The sequence below is a fragment of the Oncorhynchus mykiss genome, chromosome 7 (assembly GCF_013265735.2).
Source record: "Oncorhynchus mykiss isolate Arlee chromosome 7, USDA_OmykA_1.1, whole genome shotgun sequence".
NCBI classification, from domain to species: Eukaryota; Metazoa; Chordata; class Actinopteri; order Salmoniformes; family Salmonidae; genus Oncorhynchus; species Oncorhynchus mykiss.
The window spans coordinates 22,559,784-22,587,761 of NC_048571.1; the positions used below are offsets into that span (position 1 = coordinate 22,559,784).

The following is a 27,978-nucleotide window of genomic DNA, read 5'->3' on the forward strand; positions in this document are numbered from 1 at the left end:
GGTGTGATCACTATTTTCCTCATGCAGCACAACACATTTCCTTCGCATAGAGTTGATCAGGCTGTTGATTGTGGCCTGTGGAATGTCGATCCACTTCTCTTCATTGGCTTGCGAAGTTGCTGGATATTGGCGGGAACTGGAACGCGCTGTCGTACACGTCGATCCAGAGCATCCCAAACATGCTCAATGGGTGACATGTCTGGTGAGTATGCAGGCCATGGGAGTATTGGGACATTTTCAGCTTCCAGGAATTGTGTACAGATCCTTTGTGACGTGATGAGGTTTGACCCAGGTGCAGAGAAAAGACCAGACGAGGAATCAGTGGTTAAGGACAAACATAATACTTTACTGAGAAACGGTAACCGAAGGATCACAGTAACACGGGAAAAACAACAAACACTAAGTCTCGAAAACTCACTTAGGAGACAAAACGTACAGGGCAAACACTTCAAACGCACCTCTTTAAACAGGGAAATCATAATGACTAATAGGACACACCTGAATGTCATTAATGTCTCTAGGACGGTCTGTCGCCCTCTGGTGACAGGTGGAACCATGACATCCTTGCAACATGAGGCTGTGCATTATCATGCTGAAACATGTGGTGATGGCGGTGGATGAATGGCACAACAATGGGCCTCAGGATCTCGTCACGGTATCGCTGTGCATTCAAATTGTGTTTGTTGTCCGTAGCTTATGCCTGCCCATAACATAACCCCACCGCGGAGCACTCTGTTCACCACGTTGACAACTGCAAACCACTCGCCCACACAACATCTGCGGTTTGTGAGGCCAGTTGGGCATACCGTACTGACAAATTCTCTAAAATGGCGTTGGAGGAGGCTTATGGTAGAGAAATTAACATTAAATTATCTGGCAACAGCTCTGGTGGACATTCCTGCAGTCAGCATGCCAATTGCACAGTCCCTCAAAACTTGAGCCACTGTGGCATTGTGTTGTGTGACAAAACTGCACATTTTAGAGTGGCCTTTCATTGTCCCCAGCACAAGCTACACCTGTCAAGTGGATGGATTATCTCGGCAAATGATAAATGCTCACTAACAGGGATGTTAACACATTTTTTCCCCCAGAGAATTTGAGAGAACTATGTTTTTAGTGCGCATGGAACATTTCTGCGATCTTATATTTCAAGTCATGAAACGTGGGACCAACACTTCACATGTTGTGTTTACATTCTGGTTCAGTGTATAATTTAGGCATATTTGAATTATCAATTTGGAGCTGAATATGATGATACTTAATAACTACAGTATGCTCATTGTTCAATGCATTTGCACATCAATCTATTATTTAGAATATCTGTAAATACACTGTCATGGCCAAATTTGCAAACTACAGAATAAAGTGTGTGTGTGTGTCAAAGATTCACTGACTCACCGCACCTGCCTGGAGGGAGAACGACTTGGGGACTAGTCACGTCTGCAAACAGTCCTGAAGACGTTCCACAGGAGCCAGCCAGCCAAAACAATGATGAGCAGGGAAAATGTGTTCAAACCACACACACACACACACACAACCGCTGGCTTCATGGATGAATCACATAATAGCTGCACTCTGGTGAGTCACTCCCCAATGTCCTGAAGACTGTAGCCGACAACAGAGCATTGTGGCTAACAGTCACTTGTACTTAGTCAGAGCCACAAAAGACATGGGGATATGGGAATCTATAGTTTCTTTAACATCGATGGAGTAATTCTGCATAGTACTGTACTCTATTACGCACCATTCACGAGCAGATGACTGTGTTGTACATTACCCTAATGAAAGTCATGGAGGGTGTTGTTTTTAGCTAAGCCTACCCAAGATGGTACATAAAACTACAGTAGGAGTCATGAATGAGGAACATGGCAGCTGGGCTTGAGGAACAGAAACAGACAAAAACAGACAGAATGCACAACAGACAGACATGAAAAGATCCTGGTTCGAGAAAAACATCTACAAGCCATCCAAGGACATGTGTTCAAGAAAATGAATAGACAAGACATCGCTCATGTAGAGTGGAGAGCAATGGATCATTATTTGCAGTTATGTTTTTTAACTTATCACACACTAAGAGAAAGATATCACACACCGTGCTGTCCCCCTGGCCCTCACAGTAACAACGGCACAACATGACACCCTGCTACCCAGAATACCAGTGGAAGCACTGCTCATTTAAAGCCCCTATACTGGACAGGAGACGAGAGCAATCACTCACAAGGCAGTCCGAGTAAGCCTAACCTCACACCCAGAACCTCTGTTACAAGAGACTAGTGTAATCCTACTGATATATTCAGGACAAAAATCATTTTGAATCATTTTGAAATATACAGTGGGAACTGAACTGCTTTGCTTCTTGTTACAAAGTCATGCCCATTCCCGAATACTTGAAATTAAGACAAGATGGATAGGTGTTGCTGAAAGGCAGTGCAATTGCCTGTACTGTAATGATTAAAACGTTATCCTGTAACCAGGGGGTAACGGTGGACTGATATTTGCACTATAAAACTGCCATAAGCTCGTGTAATTCAATAACGCGCCATTGAACGCCATAGAGGCCGACATGATTCAACAAAATATAATAATATGTTATTTAGCAGACGATTTCATCCAAAGAGTCATGCGTGCATACATTTTAGATACCGGTGGTCTCGGGAATCAAACCCACTTTCCTGGCATTGCAAGTGCCATTCTCTACCAACTGAGCTACAGAGGACCACAGGATAAATCTACTGTAGGTCCACTGGCTATCAGTCTTCAACCTGTGTTGATATGAAGGACAGAATGTCCCTGTTACATGCAGAGTACTAAGCACGTATCGGCTACACAACTCTGATTAGGACTCACCCAGCACTATGGTCTACAGAAATTCCTCCAATCATATCAAGCATTACTAACGAGTGCTAACGGCCTGTGCCAGCAATAAACATACCTTCTATTAAATTGGCTATTTCATCTTCTTCTCTCAAATGTAATCAGATTGGTGCCTGAAAGCCCAATTCCCATCTCTGATATCTTTCTCCGTTCCCTCTTAATCTTCCTCCTCCTCCTCCTCCGGAGGTTGTACCCTCTGACTGCGTACCAAATGGCGTCCCATTTGCTATAATGCACTATTCTTGACCTGGGCCTAAAGTAGCGCAATGGGGAATAGGGGGCCATTTGGGACGTAACCTCTGTGGCTCTAACAGTCTGAAGTGTCCATCTACATCCATGTGTATCATCAGTTCTAGGCTGAAGATGTTTCCTTTCTATTTCTGGACCTGCGTGGCACACCCCTGTTGCTACTTATGCTCATTGATATGACCGGTTGGTTTCCATGGATATGCTGCTGTTCTGAGCCTCAGGATTGCAGATCGCAGTTCGGAACACGGCTTCCAAACTGGAACCTTCCACGTTCCATATCCATCACGATCTGATCTAAATTACACATTCACCAATAAATCACAAAGACGTGGCGCATACGCAGTGTGTTATACAAAATGGAAGGCAAGTTTGAATGTACTGTATTGCATTTTTAATATTGCTTAAAAATAAAACGTGGAAGAGATACTGTACGCAAATTGAAAGGAGACGTTTTGATGACAGATCTATTCTTTACATTTACAACATCAGTTTGTTTTTCCCCTCATCCACAAACGTAACTATTCATTTTCAACTTCTATAGAACTGGGGGCATGATCTAATTAGGCGTTGTGAACTTTGCCGTTACTCAGACAACCTGTAAGTCCTCTGATGTTTTACTGGTATAGTGCACAATGACCAAAACCACTTCAATCAAAAAAGAGCCCATTGATTTTGGCAGGTTTGGTAGATTGGGCACAGGGATGCAGGCATCACCCTTAAACAAAAGGCAGGGTCTTTCTTGTGCCATATCCGTGGTTGAAAGCATCAATTCATGACTGATCGACAAATAATATTAAGTAGTTATATAGGATGCAAGGTTATTTTTAGATCAGTCAGTCAGTCTGCAGTTGCCAACTGCAGCGTAGTCGATCTCAAACACGACCCCCCCCCCCCCGTCTCTGCTCTACTGCAGATCCAAATGGCGCCTCCAGTCGAACACGTTAGCTAGGCCCCTGCTCCTCTTCCTGCTTCAGTCTCTTCCTCAGATGCTCACCAATAGCTGCCAGAGGGTTAGTCTTGCTGTGTGCCAGGTTCTTCACAGCTTCACTAAACCGACTGGTCTCACTCTCCCTGAGATCAAAACAAAACACGTAGGTCGTATGGTAATAACAAAATATAAAATAAAGAGACATAATAATGGTAAAAGTAAACAGCAGACGGGCAGTTTATTATCTTGGTTGCGCTGATAATCAGTAGGACAACATTTACATTTAAGCTTTATGTCATTTTCTCATGGAGAAAAACAAGTTAGACATGTGATCATCAGTGGTGGTTTGGCCATGGTCGGGTACAGGACAATGTGAGGTCTTACAGGAGTTTGCGTTTTTGTGCTGGCTTCATCAGGCTAAAGTCTGTTGGTTCCGGCTTCTTCTTCACTGGCCTGAGAGGGAAAGACAAAATGACAAAGATGGTCAAAAAGTGATTGATTTCATATGGAATGATTATGGTTAAAAAATGTGAAAATATACACTGCTCAACAAAAAAAAAGGGAACACTAAAATAACACATCCTAGATCTGAATGAATGAAATATTCTTATTAAATACTTTTTTCTTTACATAGCTGAATGTGCTGACAACAAAATCACACAAAAATGATCAATGGAAATCAAATTTATCAACCCATGGAGGTCTGGATTTGGAGTCACACTCATAATTAAAGTGGAAAACCACACTACAGGCTGATCCAACTTTGATGTAATGTCCTTAAAACAAGTCAAAATGAGGCTCAGTAGTGTGTGTGGCTTCCACGTGCCTGTATGACCTCCCTACAACGCCTGGGCATGCTCCTGATGAGGTGGCGGATGGTCTCCTGGGGGATCTCCTCCCAGACCTGGACTAAAGCATCCGCCAACTCCTGGACAGTCTGTGGTGCAACGTGGCGTTGGTGGATGGAGCGAGACATGATGTCCCAGATGTGCTCAATTGGATTCAGGTCTGGGGAACGGGCTGGCCAGTCCATAGCATCAATGCTTTCCTCTTGCAGGAACTGCTGACACACTCCAGCCACATGAGGTCTAGCATTGTCTTGCATTAGGAGGAACCCAGGGCCAACCGCACCAGCATATGGTCTCACAAGGGGTCTGAGGATCTCATCTCGGTACCTAATGGCAGTCAGGCTACCTCTGGCGAGCACATGGAGGGCTGTGCGGCCCCCCCAAAGAAATGCCACCCCACACCATGACTGTCCCACCGCCAAACCGGTCATGCTGGAGGATGTTGCAGGCAGCAGAATGTTCTCCACGGCGTCTCCAGACTCTGTCACGTCTGTCACATGTGCTCAGTGTGAACCTGCTTTCATTTGTGAAGAGCACAGGGCGCCAGTGGCGAATTTGCCAATCTTGGTGTTCTCTGGCAAATGCCAAACGTCCTGCGTTTGGGCTGTAAGCACGACCCTCACCTGTGGATGTCGGGCCCTCATACCACCCTCATGGAGTCTGTTTCTGACCGTTTGAGCAGACACATGCACATTTGTGGCCTGCTGGAGGTCATTTTGCAGGGCTCTGGCAGTGCTCCTCCTCCTCCTCCTTGCACAAAGGCGGAGGTAGCGGTCCTGCTGCTGGGTTGTTGCCCTCCTACGGCCTCCTCCACGTCTCCTGATGTACTGGCCTGTCTCCTGGTAGCGCCTCCATGCTCTGGACACTACGCTGACAGACACAGCAAACCTTTTTGCCACAGCTCACATTGATGTGTCATCCTGGATGAGCTGCACTACCTGAGCCACTTGTGTGGGTTGTAGACTCAGTTTCATGCTACCACTAGAGTGAAAGCACCGCCAGCATTCAAAAGTGACCAAAACATCAGCCAGGAAGCATAGGAACTGAGAAGTTGTCTGTAGTCCCCACCTGCAGAACCACTCCTTTATTGGGGGTGTCTTGCTAATTGCCTATAATTTCCACCTGTTGTCTATTCCATTTGCACAACAGCATGTGAAATTTATTGTCAATCAGTGTTGCTTCCTAAGTGGACAGTTCGATTTCACAGAAGTGTGATTGACTTGGAGTTACATTGTGTTGTTTAAGTGTTCCCTTTATTTTTTTGAGCAGTGTATATATATATATATATATATATTTTTTTTTTAACGGTAGTTAGGACCACAATGTGCTATCCATGTGCGATGGTTCCAGGCAGTGCCATAGTTAGGACTTCCCTGTATGTGTTTAGTTATTTAGGACTGGGGCCAGACAGACGAGTACTTAATTTACTAATAACAGACAGAGGTGGAGGCAGGCCAACTGAGCTGATCCATTCTGGCCTTGTCCAACAATTAACCATGCCAAGTTGTGATGTACAGAAAAACCTTGTTTCTATGGCAAAATGGATGTTGAGTTTACCAAACACATCAGCAAAGACATAACAAGGGCACGACGGGACAAAACATATGCTCTTGCGAGTTGTGACACGTTTGACAGACAAGAGTGAAAAAGGGGTAGACACGGACTTGCTTGCGAATTAAAACAATTTCAATCCAAATAAATATGTTTTTCAGCAAAAGAGGTCATGGGAACTGCAGCTAGGTTGGAGGCAGTGGGGAAGCCAAAGGTCAAAGGTGAAAACAGCCTTGTGGAGCTACAGTAAACACACAGTCTAGTCTAAAAAGGTCCAACCAGGACAGAACAGCTACAAGAGTTCAACGCGGGAATTAATCAAATATTATCATCATAAATATCAACTCTTCTCATAATAACACAGATGGAACACAACTGAGAACTTGATATCGTTGGCAACTGAAGAGAGAATGTGTTGGCTTTAGAGCTAGTTAGTCAATACGGCCCATGGGCCGTACCCCTTTTTGTAGGCCTGCGGAACAATAAAACTTTTTTTTTTACTCACTCAGTGGCGATATCAACTTATTGTTGAGAGTTAGAATAGAACACACAAGGTGCAATTTCAAAAGTTGGTTGTGCATCAGTCACTCAACTAGCCCATGTCAGCCCCCCAAAAATGTGATTGGTCAATTAGTCTAGTGGCCAGCTATTTAAACTTGTAGTAAGCATGGTCGAGATACCGACCGGGTTGGGATCCATTCATAATCAGTTATGATATTAAAAACGGCAAACATTTGCATCCAACCCATGACAAAATGTGTAGAATTGCAGGAAACATTTTTTCCTCTTCGCCGTCACGAGGGAGGCCGCTAAAAAGTTTTGCTCACAAGTGAGATAAATAATTCAAATACAGATCTATATTGTATGCTAGGGGGAAAAAATGAAATTATATTAATTTATACTAATGCAATTGCACAGAGAAATAGATTTTGTCTAACAAATAATACCCCAGGACCAGTGGAAGAAAATAGCCCATAACAAAGATCCACCAGCATATTATACAGTTGGAATACACTGACTCAACTCCAGCCACTTTAATAATGGAAATTGATGGAAAAATATATCACTAGCCACTTTAAACAATGCTACTTAATATAATGTTTACATACCCTACATTACTCATCTCATATGTATATATTGTACTCGATACCATCTACTGCATCTTGCCTATGTCGTTCTGTACCATCACTCATTCATATATCTTTATGTACATATTCTTTATCCCTTTACACTTGTGTGTATAAGGTAGTAGTTTTGGAATTGTTAGTTAGATTACTTGTTGGTTATTACTGCATTGTTGGAACTAGAAGCACAAGCATTTCGCTACACTCGCATTAATATCTGCTAACCATGTGTATGTGACAAATACATTTGATCTGAAAATAATCCCATACCTACTGTAAAATATGGTGGTGGATCTTTGATGTTATGGGGCTATTTTGCTTCCACTGGCCAGCTGCGTCATGCCCTTTACCCAGTACCAGGACATTTTTAACCAAAAACCTGGTTGCCTCTGCCATGACCTTGAAAATTGGCCGCAAGTGGATCTTCCAGCAAGACAATAACCAAGCATATGTCAAAATCCACAAAGAAATGAGTAATTGACCACAAAATCAACATTTTGGAAAGGCCATCTCAGTCTCCAGACTTGACACCCACTGAAATCTTGTGGTTTGAATTGAAGAGGGCAGTCCATAAGGATATCTGCCACGTGTGCTCCCTCTCTGGTCTCTACGACACCAGGCCGCTCGTTATGGCGCACACCTGTCACCATAGTTACACCTCCTTGATCACCTGCCCTATAAACTCAGCAAAAAACATAAGTCCTCTCACTGTCATCTGCACTTATTTTCGGCAAACTTAACATGTGTAAATATTTGTATGAAAATAACAAGATTCAACAACAGACAAACTGAACAAGTTCCACAGACATGTGACTAACAGAAATTGAATAATGTGTCTCTGACCAAAGGGAGGGTCAAAATCAAAAGTAACAGTCGGTATCTGGTGTGGCCACCAGCTGCAATAAGTACTGCAGTGCATCTCCTCCTCATGGACTGCATCAGATTTTCCAGTTCTTGCTGTGAGATGTTGTCCCACTCTTCCACCAAGGCACCTGCAAGTTCCCGGACATTTCTGGGGGGAATGGCCCTATCCCTCACCCTCCGACCCAACAGGTCCCAGACGTGCTCAATGGGATTGAGATCCGGTCACTTTGCTTTCCATGGCAGAACACTGACATTCCTGTCTTGCAGGAAATCAAGCACAGAACGAACAGTATGGCTGGTGGCATTGTCATGCTGGAGGGTTATGTCAGGATGAGCAGTAAGGGTACCACATTAGGGAGGAGGATGTCTTCCCTGTAATGCACAACGTTGAGATTGCCTGCAATGACAACAAGCTCAGTCCGATGATGCGACCGATGATGCTATGACACACCGCCCCAGACCATGACGGACCCTTCACCTCCAAATCGATCCCGCTCCAGAGTACAGGCCTCGGTGTAACACTCATTCCTTCGACGATAAACGCAAATCCGACCATCGCCATTGGTGAGACAAAACCACGACTCGTCAAAGGGCACTTTTTGCCAGTCCTGTCCGGTCCAGCGACGGTGGGTTTGTGCCCATTGGCTACGTTGTTGCCGGTGATGTCTGGTGAGGGCCTGCCTTACAACAGGCCTACAAACCCTCAGTCCAGCCTCTCTCAGCCTGTTGCGGACAGTCTGAGCACTGATGGAGGGATTGTGCATTCCAGGTGTAACTCGGGCAGTTGTTGTTGCCATCCTGTACCTGTCCTGCAGGTGTGATGTTCAGATGTACCGATCCTGTGCAGGTGTTGTTCCATGTGGTCTGCCACTGCGAGGACCATCGGCTGTCCGTCCTGTCTCCCTGTAGCACTGTCTTAGGCATCTCACAGCACGGACATTGCAATTTATTACCCTGGCCACATCTGCAGTCCTCATGCCTCCTTGCAGCATGCCTAAGGCTTCCCTTCAACTGACGACCAAAGTCAGCCTGGAGGCGCCTGGCCCGGCCCGCCACTAGAGCGTGACGAGCCAGGTAAAGCCCCCCTCCCCGGCCAAACCATCCCCCAGACTACGCTGGGCCAATTGTGCGCCACCCCATGGGACTCCTGGTCACGGCTGGTTGTGACACAGCCTGGGATCGAACCGGAGTCTGTAATGAAACCTCAAGCAATGCGATGCAGTGCCTTAGACCTTTGCACCACTCGGGAGGCACCTTACTTGTTAAACAAAATCCCTTTCTCTGAGCAATTGTATTCATATATAAAAAATGTGAATACATCTAATTATGTATTTTATACAGTCATTTTTGCTCATCTTTATCAAGGGTGTCAATAATTTTAGACCCCACTACACACACATTGTTCCTAACAAATATTCTACCTACCACATACAGGGCAAGAGGGTCTAAGTTGTCATAGGTAGGCCAGCATGTAATGTAGGCGCCGTCTGCACTCTTACAATGGTTGAGTTGTATAAGGAACCACACAACCCCCATCTTCTTCTAGAGGTGTCTGTCAGTGTCAAGAAGAACAACCTTCCTCTGGGGGTGAAAGTTCAGGTACCCTTATTCCATAATTCCTTATTCCATTAAAAAATAAGATAACAAAGACATTTTATGGTTTTTGATAAAAGGTGGAATTGAAGGAAAATGTATCTGACATGAAGTCAAATATCACCGGAATGGAAAAATAACTAACGTTCCATTCCTTTAACATGATCTGCCTGGTCCCGTTTGATCTACTCTATGGAGAATTCCAAAATTATAACTTCAGTCAGGGAGGAATTCCAGTGTCACACAGCTGGCGGTCATAAGCCGGTCTTGTTCACACTTATAGTCACTGCTGACATCTCTGGCCTTTGGCTTATGTTAGGATCCCTGTTTCACACTTCAAACACGTCCATATGTCAGCCCGACAGAACAGTATTAAGCCTTACGTGACTTCCTTGTATGAATATACAACGGGCATGTCAAAAACGGGTTCAAAAGCAATTCGCCACATCCATCTCCTGGTCTTCATCAAAAGACTGCCTTTCACCAGCAAATAACCTTTCTCCAAGACTTGTTCTCGATCTTCTCTATAGCGCCTGCTACTTCGGACTCCTGGGAAAATTAACTTGTGAGAAGGGAGCTAACCTCGCCACTGCTTAGCAACCATGTCTCCATGGACTCTGATGGAAGGCTTTGCAAGAGCCACGAGGCTAATTGCATGTATTGGAACAGTCTAAAGGGCCCTTTTATACAACCTATATGGTGCATAGCTTTTTTTTTGTTTTGAGTCTGATAGTTACAATTAGGAGGTAGGCCTGTGTGTGCTCCGCTGAGCCCCCATCTTGTTTTACTTTATCTTTAAGCTGAAGAGAGAGGGAGAGGGACACAGATAGAAACAGACAGGAAGGAGCGAGAGAGAAAGAAAGAGAAATAAAAAAAGAGAGCGAGAGAGAGAAAGGGAAAGAGAGAGAGCTGTAGCACATTAAAAAAACAAAAGCAAGGCATTGGCTCCAAGGCATTAAGTCATACAGACATTTATGACTGATTGAAAAACTGCCCATTACAATAAACAAGCTCCACTGAGGCTTTCCCGAGCTGAATTTGACTGCAATAAATAACCCTGGAAGCATCCAGAAACCAAAGAGGAATGGTATACTGCACAATTGAAATGTCCTCAGAACGAGATCAGACTTCATTCACTTGCAGGATCGCCGTTGGGAGGCGACTTCTTCCCCTCTTATTTAGTGCATTTTACGGCATAATCTCACCACTGGTGTATTCATTAGTCGAATTCCATTGCAAAACGTTTGGTGTGTTTAGCGTTTACTCTAGGAACCAAAGGGAATGAAACGAGGAGGGACCTACCTGCATTTGTCTAATAGAAAGGTTTTGCGAAAGACCAAAACGTTTTGCGAAAGACCAACATTTTTGCAATGGAATCCGGCTAATGAATACACCCCAGTCCTCTTCCTTCTTCCTCTGTTTTGAACGGAAGTCAATTGCTCCCTTATTATCTTGCAACCCTGCCACATCCGTCCTCTATGCCTCAAAACGACTTACTAAAGCCTGGCTAACTGTGCTGAAGGCCATACTGTAGAGGTAGGGGAGTATTGTGTGCTGTGGCACTCTGGTTCTGTCATAATGTACTGTGTGGAAAATATATGGGAATGTCCATCCAGGTCAGTCCTGTAACATGGCTCATTAAACCCAGTGACAGCGTCCTGAAGCACTGCTGCTGGGCTGGCCCCTGCTACCAGGGGCCCCTGAGACCAACCAAACACTGGAACATTATGAGCTCATGTATTCCTGTGACAAAAATGCTAAGAAAGACCTAAAACAGAGGATTGAAATTCACTTGGATAAACTCAACTTGACAAAAAGGCAGACAAAGGGTTGGACAGGGCGAGGAGATGACAGAGTGACAAAAACGGAACCTATGACATGACGGTAAAGAAAATTATGATCCATTTCATGGATGAAACGAGGCCTGCCAGACAAACCAACAGCTGTAAGATCAGTCAGTGGGTGTGAGGAGAAAGAGGATGGTGTGAAATCATAGCATTGTTGGGGTGTTCCCCAGGGATGTGTACTTACACACGGTTCTTTCGGGAGGCCTTTCTGGAGGTCTTGGTGGTGGAGGGGATGAGCTGGCAGAGTTCTGGCAGGGCGTCTGCCAGCGGCCTCATGTCACCCACAACGGGCATGGCTGCCCTCTTAGCCTGGGCCACTTGTTGCTCCTTGGCCAGCTTGATGGAGCTGATCTCTAAATATCACACAAAAAAAGCATTTAAATCAAATCAAACTTTAATTGCCACATGCGCCAAATACAACAAGTGTAGACCTTACCGTGAAATGCTTACTTACAAGCCCTTAACCAAGAGTGCAGTTCAAGAATAGTTAACAAAATATTTACTAAAGCAAAAATCTACTAAAGTAAAAAAATTATAAAAAATTATAAAAAGTAACACAATAATGAGGCTATAAACAGTGGGTACCTGTACCGAGTCAGTGTGCGGTGGTACAGGTTAGTTAAGGTCTTTTGTACATGTAGGTAGGGGTGAGGTGACTATGCATAGATAATAAACCGTGAGTAGCAGCAGTGTGTAAAAGAAATAGGGGGGGGGGGGGGGGGGGGGGGGGGGGGTCAATGTAATAGTCCAGTGGCAATTGGTGTGTTTGGACCATGCTAGTTCGTTGGCGATGTGGACACCAAGGAACTTGAAACTCTCGAAACGCTCCACTACAGCCCCGTTGATGTTAATGGGGGCCAGTTGGGCCCACTTTTTCCTGTAGTCCACGATCAGCTCCTTTGTCTTGCTCACATTGAGGGAGAGGTTGTTGTCCTGGCACCACTCTGCTAGTTCTCTGACCTCCTCCCTATAGCCTGTTTCATCGTCATCTGTTGGGGCAGTCTTCGAATTTGAGTGGGTCTAGGGTGTCTGGGAGAATGCTGTTGATGGGAGCCATAACCAGCTTTACAAAGCACTTCATGGCTACCGACGTGAGTGGTATGGGGCGGTAATCATTTAGACAGGTTACCTTCGCCTCTTTGGGGACTAGGACAATGGTGGTCTGCTTGAAACACGTAGGTATTACAGACTCAGTCAGGAAGAGGTTGAAAATGTCAGTGAAGACACATGCCAGTTAGTCCCCGCATGCTTTGAGTACACATCCTGGTAATCCATCTGAATCCTGACCTGGTTAAAGGCCTTGCTCACATCGGCTACCGAGAGCGTTGTCACACAGTCATCCAGAACAGCTGGTGCTCTCGTGCATGCTTCAGTGTTGCATGTCGCAAAGCGAGCATAAAAGGCATTTAGCTCATCTCGCGTCACTGGGCAGCTTGCGCCTGGGTTTCCCTTTGTAGTCCATAATAGTTTTCAAGCACTGCCACATCCGACGAGCATCAGAGCCGGTGTAGTAGGATTCAATCTTAATCCTGTATTGACACTTTTCTTGTTTGATGGTTCAGGAAGGTTACAATGTTTCCATCATGGCACAAGCAGCAGAGACTTACTGTATGTCAAAGATGTGTCTCCACAACAAATCAGTAGCCTTACCAAGATTACCTATAACCCTTTGTAGAGTGGCATTTATACACTACATGAGCAAAAGTATGTGGACACCTACTCGTCAAACATCTCATTCCAAAATCATGGGTATTTAATATGGGGTTGGTCCCTCATTGCTGCTATAAACAGCCTCCACTCTTCTGGGAAGGCTTTCCACTAGATGTTGGAACATTGCTGTGGGGACCATTTATCACAAGAGCATTAGAGAGGTCGGGCCCTGAGGTTGGACAATTAGGCCTGGCTCGCAGTCAGAGTTAGCATTCTCCTGGCATCTGCCAAACCTAGATTCGTCCGTCGGACTGGCAGATTGTGAAGCGTGATTCATCACTCAAGAGAACGCGTTTCTACTGCTCCAGAGTCCAATGGTAGCGAGCACTACACCACTTCAGGCGACGCTTGGCATTGCTCAGGCTTGTATGCGGCTGCTCGGATGGAAACCCAGTTCATGAACCTCCCGATGAAAAGTTATTGTGCGGATCTCGCTTCTAGAGGCAGTTTGGAACTTGTTAAGATGTTTCCACTTCACAAGAACAGCATTTACAGTTGACAGTTCTAGCAGTTCTAGCAGGGCAGAAATTTAGATGAACTGACTTGTTGGAAAGGTGGCATCCTATGACGGTGCCAAGTTGAAAGTCACTGAGCTCTTCAGTAAGGCCATTCTACTGCCAATGTTTGTCTATGGAGATTGCATGGCTGTGTGCTCGATTTTATACACCGGTCATCAACAGGTTTGGCTGAAATAGCCGAATCCACTAATTTGAAGGGGTGTCCACATACACTATATACAAAAGTATGAGGACAATATTTCTCTTGAGATTGAAAACATATGGTTAAAAGCATTGTGGTTTGGGCCTTTTGGCTTTCATCAGAGTGGTGTTGATCCCATCCATTTCAGCCATGAGTTATGATGACTATGAGCCGTACGGTTTCTTATGTGCAGACTTGCCCATGTAATTGACTGTGACCATATCAGCGGCAAAACACTAAATCCGACATCACCACAGACTTGAACAAATACTGTGATCAGAGCAAGGGAGGAATATTCAAACCAGATGTCATCGGTACAGACGTACAGCTCGTGAACAGGTGAAAATTGAGGCGCATTAAACTTTATGGCTTTTAAGTATCAATTCTGACTTTGGTGGACACGACCAGATCGTAGACAGGACGTGTCGAAGGTATTAAAATGTCTGCTGAAAAATGATTCGCCGCTCATGTCATTTAGGCTAATCCTTAGGCTATTTCCAGATTGTGTAGAACTGTAGCTAGATACTTGATTGAATTGCCACCTCCGTCTCTTATTTAGGCTAAATGAAGGAACACACGGGGCATTAAGTCACCTCTGTGGAATATACAGTCGGAATAATAATCCTTATTCATCAACACATATTTTGCACATCCTCATCAGTACAGATCCAGAGGACCCCCATGCTGCAGATACACACCGCCCTGCCTCTTCCTGGAATACAGTTGGTCTACGTCAGAAAAGCAATTATCCGATTTCTTTCTTTCTCCTTGTTAATTTCCGAAAACTGCAGAGGTCTGACGCTCGCAGCCTGTCTCTAATTTCAGACGGAGTCAAAAGGACCATTAGAGCCTAATGATATGCACAGAGGAGACATCTTGTGTTACACAGAGAATTGATTGGATCAGCAGATTGGGTTACTAAGTGATCACAATTCTAGAAAAGTAGGTGGTGGTGTTAAAAGCCCAATCTGGGATCTGGGAATCTGTTCAATGGTCATTTCAGAGGGCTGCTGATTTGCTGGCTAACAAATGCCAGACTGTAGCTTTAAAAAGGGGTTGTAAATACATCGACACAGCTAGCTCTGTCGCGGGCTGGCGCAGCGCAGAGACCTCAGGTTCTCAGGAGAGATCAGTGGGGATGGAGCTCCTCATCGCACCGACCTAATGCTGTTATGTCCTGAAGGCATCTATCTCTTGCCTTTCAAACATCTGATTTTTGAACACAAAAAGGCTTAATCCTACATTTGATCAATTCAAACTCTTTTGGGAGAGAGCCCCAATGTCAGGATTAACGAGTGTCGAAAGACAAAAACGTGAAGGTTGAAACTGTCAAAGACTCCAGCCACCCAAGTCACAGAGTGTTCTCCACAGCAAGCGGAACCGATGCACCATGTCTGGAACAAAAAGTACCCTGAACAGAGTCTAACCCCCCCCCCCCAAGCTATAAGACGGCTAAATCGTTAGTTAAATAGTTAACCAGTTGCTACCCGGAACATTGACCCTTTTTGCATAAACTTCTTGACTCAGCACATAAGCTGCTGTTGCTGTTTATTATCTATCCTGTTACCTAGTCACTTTATCCCTACCTATATGCACATATCTACCTCAATGACCTCGTACCCCTGCACATCGACTCTGTACTGGTACCCTGTGTATACAGCCATGTTATTGTTACTCATTGTGTATTTATTCTTTGAGTTATTATTTTTCTATTTTTTCCTTGTGCTATTTTATTTAAATTTCTTATGCTATTTCTATTTTGCATTGTTGGGAAGGGCCCATAAGTAGGCATTTCACTGTTAGTCTACACCCGTTGTTTACGAAGCATGTGACAAATAACATTTGATCTGTTACGGAGTCCCCTGCCTGTGAGTCTTATCACTAAATGAAGCTCACTCCACCCAGGCCCTAAACAGTGCCAGAGATCAAGGGGTCATGAACTGGCTCCCCACTCTCCTATTGACCTTTGTGACCAGGCCACTGGTTGCTAGCGTCTGGTGGTTGCTAGGGAACCAGACACAGTCCTCTTGCCTGCTCAGAGCCTACTCAGTCTCTCTTCAAGTGAACATGTGTGATGGTGTGTGGGCAGAAGTGAGTACCACTATTCGGCCCATATTATTATTGCTCTTGTATCTTCTTAACCATTCATTATCATGATATGTCTATTATAGACAGTATATTCATTCATCATCTCTCTTTGCACAGAACCACATTAGTCACATACGTTCCTGCCAATAAAGTTCCCGATTGTGTGTAACTCTTTGAGGGTGCCTTACTCCTGCTGACAAGGAAAAGGTGTCAGTGGGTCACAGACCAGTCAAATAGGAGAAACAGTACGAGTCAGATCTATGTTACGTTATGATAATACTCACTGTTAAGCCACCTGTCTCGCCTCTCCTTCATCTTCTCTTTCTTCGTCTGCTGCTTCTTCTCCTCCGGGGCTGTGAACAGATAGACTGAGTGAGTGAGTGAGCATCCACAATGTTACACTGATACTTCACACATTCAGTAGAGAAAACTTACCCATGAGGGTACCCACAATGTATGTGAAGAGGTCATCAACAACAATAGAAAATATCATTCAACGCCAATTCAATTCACCAACATTCAAATCAATTCACCAACATTCAAATCAATTCACCAACATTCAAAGCAATTCATCAACGATAAAGGAAGAGTGGCGACTTTTTTAAATGCTTTGGAAATTGAAATGTGCCAGGTCTTTTTCCACAAGATGAATGGGAACCAGTAAAAATGTTCCCATTACAAAATAAATAATTCACAGTTGAATAGAATTATAATAACAGATTTGAGTTTGGGGCATAAAAATGGACATTTCCCAGCGAGAGCTTGATTGGACAGGAAAAAGAAAAGCCCGTAAAACTTTAAGCCCAATGGGAGAAAGTAATCACAGTTTTGTTGTGATATGGCTAGATCAGGACATGTGGCACGTCTTTCCTGGTTCAAAGGCATGGAGAACGGGGAGAGATACCGTCGGAGGGAAGGGGGGGTTGAGAACAGAAAACACTACCTACTATATCTATCTATTTCCCCCTCTTTAGAAAAACATCCTGGGATGGAATTTTTTCAGTAATTGGGACAAGCAAGTTGAGGGCCCCCTGTGCTTAGGGTAGCCCCAGTGGTGTGTGAGCATTTGTTCCCATCTCTGCCCTTCCTGACAAAGAAAGCGCTATCACTGACACTGGGCGATAAGAGCAGAGGTTATCACACAGACAGTTGCTTCCTGTAGCGCAATGACAAAGAACAGATGCTGGGCAGTACACATATGGTCACTGTCAACCATATCACTGGAGTGTCTAGTGGAAAACGTACACATTTGAGAGAGAGTTGGTAAAGAAAAGCAAATCACTAATTTAAAACTACAGTACAGCGGTTGAATTGTTTTGAACACAAAACATGACCTTGATATCTGACAGGGCAGGTGACAGTATTTTGTGGTGTGCTTTAAAAAAACATTTTTTAAATCCATCCCTGTGATTTCACGCTCTGTTGACGAAAGAGAGAGAAACAGGATCGATGCGCTGCTCCATGAAGTGAAAATGAAGTGTCCGAGTTGCAGCCTGGCCCTATACAGTTGAAGTCGGAAGTTCACATACCCTTAGGTTGGAGTCATTAAAACTCGTTTTTCAACCACTCCACAAATATCGTGTTAACAAACTATAGTTGTGCCAAGTTGAATAGAACATCTGCTTTGTGCATGACACAAATAATTTTTCCAACAATTGTTTACAGACTATTTACAGATTATTTCACTTAAATCACAATTCAAGTGGGTCAGAACTTTACATACACTAAGTTGACTGTGCCTTTAAAAAGCATGGAAAATTCCAGATAATGATGTCATGGCTTTAGAAGCTTCTGATAGGCTAATTGACATCATTTAAGTCAATTGGAGGTGTACCTGTGGATGTATTTCAAGGCCTACCTTCAAACTCAGTGCCTCTTTGCTTGACATCGTAGGAAAATCTAAAGAAATCAGCCAAGACCCCAGAAAAAAATTGTGCACATCTACAAGTCTGGTTCATCATTGGGAGCAATTTACAAACGCCTGAAGGTACCACGTTCATCTGTACAAACAATAGTACGCAAATATAAACACCATGGGACCACGCAGCCGTCATACCACTCAGGAAGGAGACGCGTTCTGTCTCCTAGAGATGAACGTGATTTGGTGCGAAATGTGCAAATCAATCCCAGAACAACAGCAAAGGACCTTGTGAAGATACTGGAGGAAACAGGTACAAAAGTATCTATATCCACAATAAAACGAGTCATATCGACATAACCTGAAAGGCCGCTCAGCAAGGAAGAAGCCACTGCTCCAAAACCACCACAAAAAAGCCAGACTACGGTTTGCAACTGCACATGGGGGACAAAGATCATACCTTTTGGAGAAATGTCCTCTGGTCTGATGAAACAAAAATAGAACTGTTTGGCCATAATGACCATCGTTATGTTTGGAGGAAAAAGGGGGAGGCTTGCAAGCCGAAGAACACTATCCCAACCGTGAAGCACAGGGGTGGCAGCATCATGTTGTGGGGGTGCTTTGCTGTAGGAGGGACTGGTGCACTTCACAAAATAGATGGCATCATGACGAAAGGAAAATTAAGTGGATATATTGAAGCAACATCTCAAGACATCAGTCAGGAAGTTAAAGCTTGGTCACAAATGGGTCTTCCAAATGGACAATGACCACAAGCATACTTCCAAAGTTGCAGCAAAATTACTTAAGGAAAACAAAATCAAGGTATAGGAGTGGCCATCACAAAGCGCTGACCTCAATCCTATAGAAAATCTGTGGGCAGAACTGAAAAAGTGTGTGTGAGCAAGGAGGCCTAGAAACCTGACTCAGTTACACCAGCTCTGTCAGGAGGAATGGGCCAAAATTCACCCAACTTATTGTGGGAAGCTTGTGGAAGGCTACCCGAAACATTTGACCCAAGTTAAAGAATTTAAAGGCAATGCTACCAAATACTAATTGAGTGTATGTAAACTTCTGACCCACTGGGGATGTGATGAAATAAATAAAAGATGGAAAAAAAACTATTGTCTCTACTATTATTCTGACATTTCACATTCTTAAAATAAGGGAATTTGTACTAGGATTAAATATCAGGAAATGTGAAAAACTGAGTTTAAATGTATTTGGCTAAGGTGTATGTAAACTTCCGACTTCAACTGTATATATCTAATAGAGCCTACTGATGGAATTGGCTTTGTAACTAGCAACGCCGCAGTCCTTGACTGACATGTCCGAGAGATCGGCAAAGTGGAACTCAATGGGACCCAAATGCTACACGCCGCAACATCTCTAGTAGAGACCTTTCTTACTCTCATGTTCCTTATGTCAACACACAGTGCCACAATGCATCATCTCCGAAAAGGCGACATTGTACCCTGGGATCTAATTTTAAAAGAGGTTCGTACAGCACTATTTTGTGGTTGCCTATTCAGCGACAATATGTTATTCCTGTCAAACTGAACAAAGGAGATCTGTTTCGTTTTGATAGATGTTGTTTTCGTTTGACAATGACAATAACCACGACGATGGATCAATAACTAGGTCTATTCATCCAGACCTTTTCAGATGAATCACGTCGTCATCATTACCATGACATTGCAGATGTCGTATCTATCATTTGTGTTCAATTAGAAACGTCCAATCATTGAATGGCAGCTTGAGGTTACGGCATTGTGCAGAGACAGAGAGCCCGGAGATGTTGTTTAATGGGGCACCACTCCCTTCACCTCCCCAATCAATAGCATCTCATTTAATGACGCAGATGAGCTTCTGTTAAATGTTGGATATAGCCTACGGACAGGTGGTACGAGGCAGTGACATGGGTTGCACCCCGCCTCTGTTTTTGTAAAACGCTGAGGGATGGGCCTGGAGAAATGTGACCACTCTCAAATTCATAGACGGAGCTAGGGATGAAAGGCCTGACCATCCATGATCATTTGTCTTGGTTTGTTTTAACCATGTTTTCAGGCAATCCAGTGTTTGTTTATATTTGCACTCTTTACAAACATTGGAGTAAACAAGCTTCTATTTTTGGGGGTATGATCGTTGAACCAAGCTCACGAGGCATGCATAAGTTATATTCTTCAACGGGGTATGTCATTAATTATATCAAGTCCAAAAATGGAAGTAGCAATTAAGGATTCTAGCTTTAAGGTACTTCCAGTTGAAACGTAAGCTTTGAAAACACAGTCCTCACGTTGCATTTCGAAAAACAGATATTTGGTACAACAGAAAGACATTAAAAACACATGGGAATGTGCTGCAATTGGCCATTGGGGTCCTAATCACTGTACTGGGTTGAGTGTAGTTACTATGTTACTGGCCATGACCCCACTCTCACATTATATCCAATTCACACGTGTATAACACACTTCTACATGTGTGAAATAGGACATATAAGAACCCACCTAATAACTATTAAATAATCTGTACTGTGCCAGTCCATCTCTGAATCTAGCTGCCTTGTAGAATGTATTTCAATAGGTACTTTAATGTGTTAGAAATGGATTTGACTTATCAACAAAAGTGAGGAGGAAAGGCAGGAAAGAACTATTTCCAATCATGTTATGACAATACAATACACAGTGCCCACGCTGTAGAGGCAAATCAATTCTTCAGCCTACATTTGTTGGGGAATGACTCTCCACTAACGATAGCAGGAAGGGAAAAAAACTAAAGGAGAGGAGTGGGCAGCGCGGTTGGCAGGGGGAGCTGGCAGGGATGTCCGGGTTGTGTGGTCGTAGCTAATATCATTCTGCGGCAATGAAACTGTCAGTGTGGGACAGCGGGAGTAAGTCACAAGTGAGAGAATTCATAGTGTTTGTTTGTCATTCCCCTGCCTCCTCCTCACCTATCCACTGCTATTAAAAACATCCTACAGCTTCTCTCCTTATGCAAACATCCATTATGGTATGGGACCAGGGTAGGGGTCAATTTCATTTCTAGTCAATTTAGAAAGTAAAGCAAATTCAGATCACGATTTTTTGTTCATTGAAACGCACTGGGAAAAATTTGAATTGTGGTTTCATCATACTTCCCAAATTGAAATGGACCCCAACACTGGTATGGACTGTCCCAATAATACCTTTCACAATAGTATTCAACATTGAAATTATGCCAAGTGGAATGATTCACTTTGACAAATAATCTATATTGAGGTAATGTCCTCCATAACTGAGTTATGCTCTAGCTAACATGGTTAAAAGTGCTCATGCTGGGTGAGTGTGCTGCTGCATTGGCCTGCTTTCCACTCTGTCCTGCTGTCCTCCTGCTGCCCTAGCCACAAGGTTGAAAGTAGAGGTAGACCGATTATGATTTTTCAACACCGATACCGATTATTGGAGGACCAAAAAAGCCGATACCGATTAATTGGATGATTTTTAAAAATGTATTTGTAATAATGACAATTACAACAATACTGAATGAACACTTATTCTAACTTAATATAATACATCAATAAAATCAATTTAGCCTCAAATAAATAATGGAACATTTATTTATTTTTAAAATCGGCCCATTTGCCGATAATTTTTTTTTTTTAAAGAAGTGTTTTTTAAATATACCTTTAACTAGGCAAGTCAGTTAAGAACACATTCTTATTTTCAATGACGGCCTAGGAACGGTGGGTTAACTGCCTCGTTCAGGGGCAGAAAGACAGATTTTCACCTTGTCAGCTTGGGGGATCCAATCTTGCAACCTTTCAGTAACTAGTCCAACTCAATAACGACCTGCCTCTCTCCCGTTGCACTCCACAAGGAGACTGCGTGTTATGCAAATGCAGTAAGCCAAGGTAAGTTGCTAGCTAGCATTAAACTTATCTTATAAAAAACAATCAATCATAATCACTAGTTAACTACACATGGTTGATGTCATTCTTAACCCCCGGGGTATACCACTGCAACTATTACTAGATATTATCTAGCGTGTGCTGTGTTGCATATAATCTGACTGAGCATACAAGTATCTGACTGAGCGGTGGTAGGCAGAAGCAGGTGCGTAAACATTCATTCAAACAGCACTTTTGTACGTTTTGCCAGCAGCTCTTCGTTGTGCGTCAAGCATTGCGCTGTTTATGACTTCAAACCTATTAACTCCCGAGATGAGGCTGGTGTAACCGAAGTGAAATGGCTAGCTAGTTAGCGCGCGCTAATAGCGTTTCAAACTTCACTCACTCTAAGCCTTGGAGTGGTTATTTCCCTTGCTCTGCATGGGTAACGCTGCTTCGATGTGGTGGCTGTTGTCGTTGTGTTGCTGGTTCGAGCCCAGGGAGGAGCGAGGAGAGGGACGGAAGCTATACTGTTACACTGGCAATACTAAAGTGCCTATAAGAACATCCAATAGTCAAAGGTTAATGAAATGCAAATGGTATAGAGGGAAATAGTCCTATAATAACTACAACCTAAAACTTCTTACCTGGGAATATTGAAGACTCATGTTAAAAGGAACCACCAGCTTTCATATGTTCTCATGTTCTGAGCAAGGAACTGAAACGTTAGCACATATTGCACTTTTACGTTCTTCTCCAAACACTTGTTTTTGCATTATTTAAACCAAATTAAAAATGTTTCATTATCTACTTGAGGCTAAATTGATTTTATTGATGTATTATAGTAAGTTAAAATAAGTGTTAATTCAGTATTGTTGTAATTGCCATTATTACAAATACACATTTTTAAAAATCGTCCGATTAATGGGTATCGGCTTTTTTGGTCCTCCAATAATTGGTATCGGCATTGAAAAATCATAATCGGTCAACCTCTAATTTATACCATAGTATACTATAGTATTTTTTCATGTGGGTAACTCTACCTAGCAAAATAGTTTTCATAAATTGATACTTTCGAGTCAAAGTATCAATACAATATCATCCAAAATAATATACACATGCGATGTAACTGTATCGATTTTTCCCCCCACCACTACTACAAAAGACACAGTGTGACACTGACTCCAACTAACCTCATATACTGTATATATGCCATTTAGCAGATGCTTCTATCCAGTGACTTACAGTCAGGTTTGCATATATTTTCCATATGGGAACCAACGATAATTGGTGGTCCAAGCGCCATGCTCTACCAACTGGGCCACACCCAACCACAACCTAGATCTACTGAAGTTACTGACTCCCTTCTCGCTGACAGGATGACCTCACCAATTCCCAGCCACCCACACTGCTGTTGCTGCCATGGCGATTGATGAGTCAGGACAAGACCCAGCCCCCACATCACAAATCAGGGTCATTCTTAACCCCCGGGGTATACCACTGCAACTAATAAATCCTTGCCGAAAATCTCTAACCTTATATCGGAAACTGCTTCAATATCAGAGTTTATCTCAAGCCAAAACATGGTGGCATAAAAATGAACTATCAAACCAAGCGAAAGTATTTTCATCGCTCTCTTTTCATTTCTACGTGCATCTTCAGCCCAGGCTCAGATACAACTCTTCCAGCAGCAACACACACACCACCTTTCATCACAGGGCAGTTCCTTCCTGCCTGGTCCAATCTTTAATCTGCCACCGCAGTGTCGACAACAAATGTGTTGTCCTGCTGTAGCAGCAGAGGTACAGGGGCCAGATAGGCATCGCTACTACTGCTGCATCCCCGTCCCTGACAGCCCTGAACTGCTGATGGGTGAAGCCCGACCCGACCTGGGGCCGTTTGTGGTGGGGTAAGAGAGCCTTACTTACCACCTCCCTGGTCCTCCCTGTACCCCCAGAGAGGATTGGGTTCTCAGCACACAGTGAAATAGATAGCACCGATGAGATCGCAAGAAAGGCATTTCACTGTACTAGTGCACGTGACAAAAACGTGAAACTTGATTAGGCTTTATTATGAGTGATTGGGAGAATTCCACATTTCCTTTCCTGCTTGGGTTTGCCCCCCCCGCTTAGCCTCTCCGCTTTCCACCTTTTCTCTGGCTTAATTGACAGGCAGCTCTCTGTTAGGTGGAGGAGAGGAGGGGTAGTGCCTTTGGGGCGCTGACAACAAGATAAAGAGGTGGTTTCACCGGGTCCCGGCTCAGATACTGGTATCCCCTATTAAAAGTGCAAAGAGGGCTCTTTGTCAAAACAGAGGTGGTCACTGAATGATCAACTGCCGCAGTCATCACTTTTAACATCACGCCGTGGTATGGCAGCAAGGAGGCCTGCTCTTTGAAACAGAGATGGTTCTGTTCAAGACGCACGTAGCACAGAATACATGGAAGTGAACAGGGCTCTACAGTGCGACTGTTTTACTTGCATATGAGCCTAAATATTTTGCTGTGCGACCTGGCGTCCTGGCAGATTCATGCTTGCACCATTACTACAAAGAAAACAGCTTGTTGCCTTAAATATTTAGAATTGTGCTCCTAAATTGTTTAACTTAGGTGTACACCTGCTCCTTGTAAAAAAATATTTTTTGAAATGTCAGCGTAGAGCCCTGGTGAAGACTATGAACTAAAGCAATTGAATAGGCCTAAAAGAAAATCAGAGACTGAAAGTCAGGATGGGAAATGTAAAAAAATAATAATAATAATAATCATCATCTAACCTTTATTTAACTAGGCAAAAGGCACGCACAAACATGCACACACAAAGTGCCAACAAATATGCCAAGCACCAACAGTAAGTGTGCATAATAATACTAATTAAATCAAATCGAATTAAAAGTGGCAGATAAGAGTTTATATCTGCTCGGATACAAGCCCCCAGGGGGACCTACAACAGGCAACGGATGAAAAGACATGACACACACACACACACACAGCATTTGCTTGCTTCTTTCTGCTCCGACAGAGAGAACAGAGTATTTTATAATTAACAGCATAGCAAAGTAGAGTGGCTAGCTGGACAGATGCCCAAACAGAAACCAGAGGGGCTTTAATCCCCGTGGGCAGAGAGACACCGCTGAGGACAGGGTGATCGCGAAGAAGAACCAAAATAAATGTAATATTAATGTAGTAGAGTCAGTGAAAGTGAATTTGGGATCCTTCAGGTGAAAAACCCCTATTAACACGACAACGTGACAGCGTTTAGCTGAAGTGATAAGCTGTAGGCTAAAATAATTGCTCTCTATAACGCCGGCTCCCTTCCGTTCCCTCATTGTTAATGTGTAGAAGGAGGCAGTGCTTTAATCACAGCTAGAAGAGCCTACAGTTCTCAATGTCTGTCTGCTTAGATGAGATGGGAAAAAAATCAAATTCATACCATTTCCGGGGACAGGAATGAAAAGCAGCATTCTTAATAAACCCTTACTTATATCGCCTCAATTTTATTTTCCCACTAATGTAGTGTCAAATTAGATTTTGCTCTCCAGAACCTACCAACCATTTCACAAATAGGCCAATATACAGACACTGTTTTGGGAAAACAAGAGCACGCTGACAAACATTTCACCATGGCAACAGATGGAATACTGCATCTCATTGCCCTGTCCTTTTTTTTTTATTTTTTATTATCTCATACACTTGTCATCAGCCAGGAAATCACTTGCTTTAATTAGTTAGCCTAATCAATAGACATAGCTAAATATACCCGTCGTTATTAGATCACACACATCCAACGTATTAACACACCCTGTTAGTTTTGACGCAAGAAAAGGCTGAAGACTGAGTACTCGGTAGCAGTGTGTGTGCGTCTGCAAGCGAGTAAGAGAGCAAGAAGAGGAAAGAAACAGCAGAATGCAGAAACGGAAGCTATTTAAATCCTTGCTCACTAGCTACAGGGAACAGCCAGGCACCATCTCCAGAGATCGAGCCAGCCAGCCAGGGACCGGGCACCCCTGAACACCCCTCCCACCATGCACTACAGACAAAAGCCTAAACAAGCAAGAGACAACAAGACATTGGAACAACCTTGATGAGAAAGACAGACAGTAAAAGTGACACTCAACGCAGCTCTCTGACAGTCTTTCTGACAAAGAGTCAGGGCAGACTACTACACGCTGTGTGTCGACATAATCACTGCTACACTGTAATACACAAGGGACAGGAACACCTGATGCTTTCCCATGGGGCCGCAGCGAGGTACCCAACCAAGAGAACTACACCCTGCAGCACCAGCCTCCTCGGTGTCCGTCAGTGGTGCCACGACTCATCTAGTCAGGGAGGAACACTGATGCAGGGGAGCTAGGCGACTGAACAGAACCTTGATTTCGTGCATTAACTATTTATGCTGCAGAGCGGCTATAAATAGAACCAGTCCTCTGTTGTCTAACAAGGAAGACGGGCTTCTTGCTGCAGCTCTGCCACTGCAGCTGGAGTAGCTGCTCTGACTGACTTACATTGGGCTTGAGCTTATTCAAAAGAGCCTAGGTCTCAAGAGGAAAGAGGTTGGCGGGCGCATCGTTTCTTATCTATAGGTTAACATCCTACTTACTTTTCTTCATTACAAATGTTATACCAATGCTAAGCAATATACTGCATAGACTGAGCTGTTGCCATCGCTAAGCAATGTACTGCATAGACTGAGCTGTTGCCATCGCTAATGTACTGCATAGACTGAGCTGTTGCCATCGTCACATCACAAGTCACTTGCCGTCGAGTGATCCCTTTGTATTTTCTGCCCTCTTGTGGTAGAAGAGAATAACATATTGTGTTCAGAAAAATACTATGTGCCTGGTTGATGTTGCTGGAAATAAACAATGTCTCCTGGACGTTTGGGGGAGATAAAACGTCATGAAAATGAAATGCATGTACTTGAAGGTAGAATACGGTTCGTTATTGAGACACACAGACAAGTACTCTCGTGCAGATTTCCACTGATTAAATAGCTAAATATTTGGTTTGACAATCAGTGTCTTTACCTTTCTGTGCAGGTGTAACAATGTCATTGGATGGTTCTTCAAACTTCAGAGTTTGCACGAGGGCTTCAGGGCTGATTTGTGTGCCAGCAAAGATTCCACTTGGAAAGGAACTCAGTGGGGTCTGTTGGAAGATAACATCCACATTGACACCCAACATAAATATATTGGAGGGAAAAAAACCACACTTCAAAGTAATTTCTCTATAGTCAGCTAGGTTGATCCCATGAACATGTACGTATACATTATGATCCTAGCTATCTGACAACTAGCTAGCTAGTGAAATAGATAACTGTTAGCTAGCTAACGTTAACTGTTCTAACAATAGTTTCAGCTACAACGTTAGCTAAACCATCTAGAAGAGACGCAGTTGGCAAGCGAACGTTAAATTATGTGTTGATAAAATACCTTCGCGTTTTCATCCTTCTTTATCTGCAACTGTGCATTGTTTGTTTTGTTTACATCGAAGATGAATGAACCACTTGGAATCGGTGCCTTTTCTAAATCTGTGGATCTTGCGCCACCGGACGGAGGACTGTCAAGTTTAACCGCAGCCTGATGAAGCTTTTCACGGACCCGCTTTATCTTTCCAACCATACTGCCTTTTAGTTACTGAGTTCAATAAAGATACGATCTGTCTCCGAAGCCACATTCATGCTCGAGCTAGCTAACAACGTGGAAAATCTTTTGACAACAAAATGTGCGTCTCTATGATATGTGACCGGGGGAAACAATTACGTGCAAACTATATTTCCGCCTCTTCCTCACAAAGTCCCGCAGTGACTGATGGAGTGGGCAAAAAAAATAGGCCTACAAGAAAACAAAATGGGTGAAGTAAATCACGACCGTGTATCTAAATTA

General features: G+C 43.6%; 1 protein-coding gene across 2 annotated transcripts; it reads right to left on the reverse strand.

Annotated features, from left to right (window-relative positions):
* Nucleotides 1-3,497: 3,497 nt before the first annotated feature.
* fam207a (family with sequence similarity 207 member A) lies at nucleotides 3,498-27,885 on the reverse strand. Of its 2 annotated transcripts, none has more exons than XM_021608852.2 (6): nucleotides 27,526-27,885; nucleotides 27,121-27,241; nucleotides 16,660-16,728; nucleotides 12,063-12,231; nucleotides 4,436-4,504; nucleotides 3,498-4,194 (listed from the first exon to the last, which is right to left on the reverse strand). In XM_021608852.2, the coding sequence occupies exons 1-6, from the start codon at nucleotides 27,712-27,714 to the stop codon at nucleotides 4,065-4,067; spliced, it is 747 nt and encodes a 248-aa protein (XP_021464527.1). In that variant the 5' UTR covers nucleotides 27,715-27,885; the 3' UTR covers nucleotides 3,498-4,064. The 2 variants fall into 2 exon arrangements, with proteins under 2 accessions (XP_021464527.1, XP_021464526.1); XM_021608851.2 differs by having other exon boundaries at nucleotides 16,660-16,743; nucleotides 27,526-27,865.
* Nucleotides 27,886-27,978: the final 93 nt, after the last annotated feature.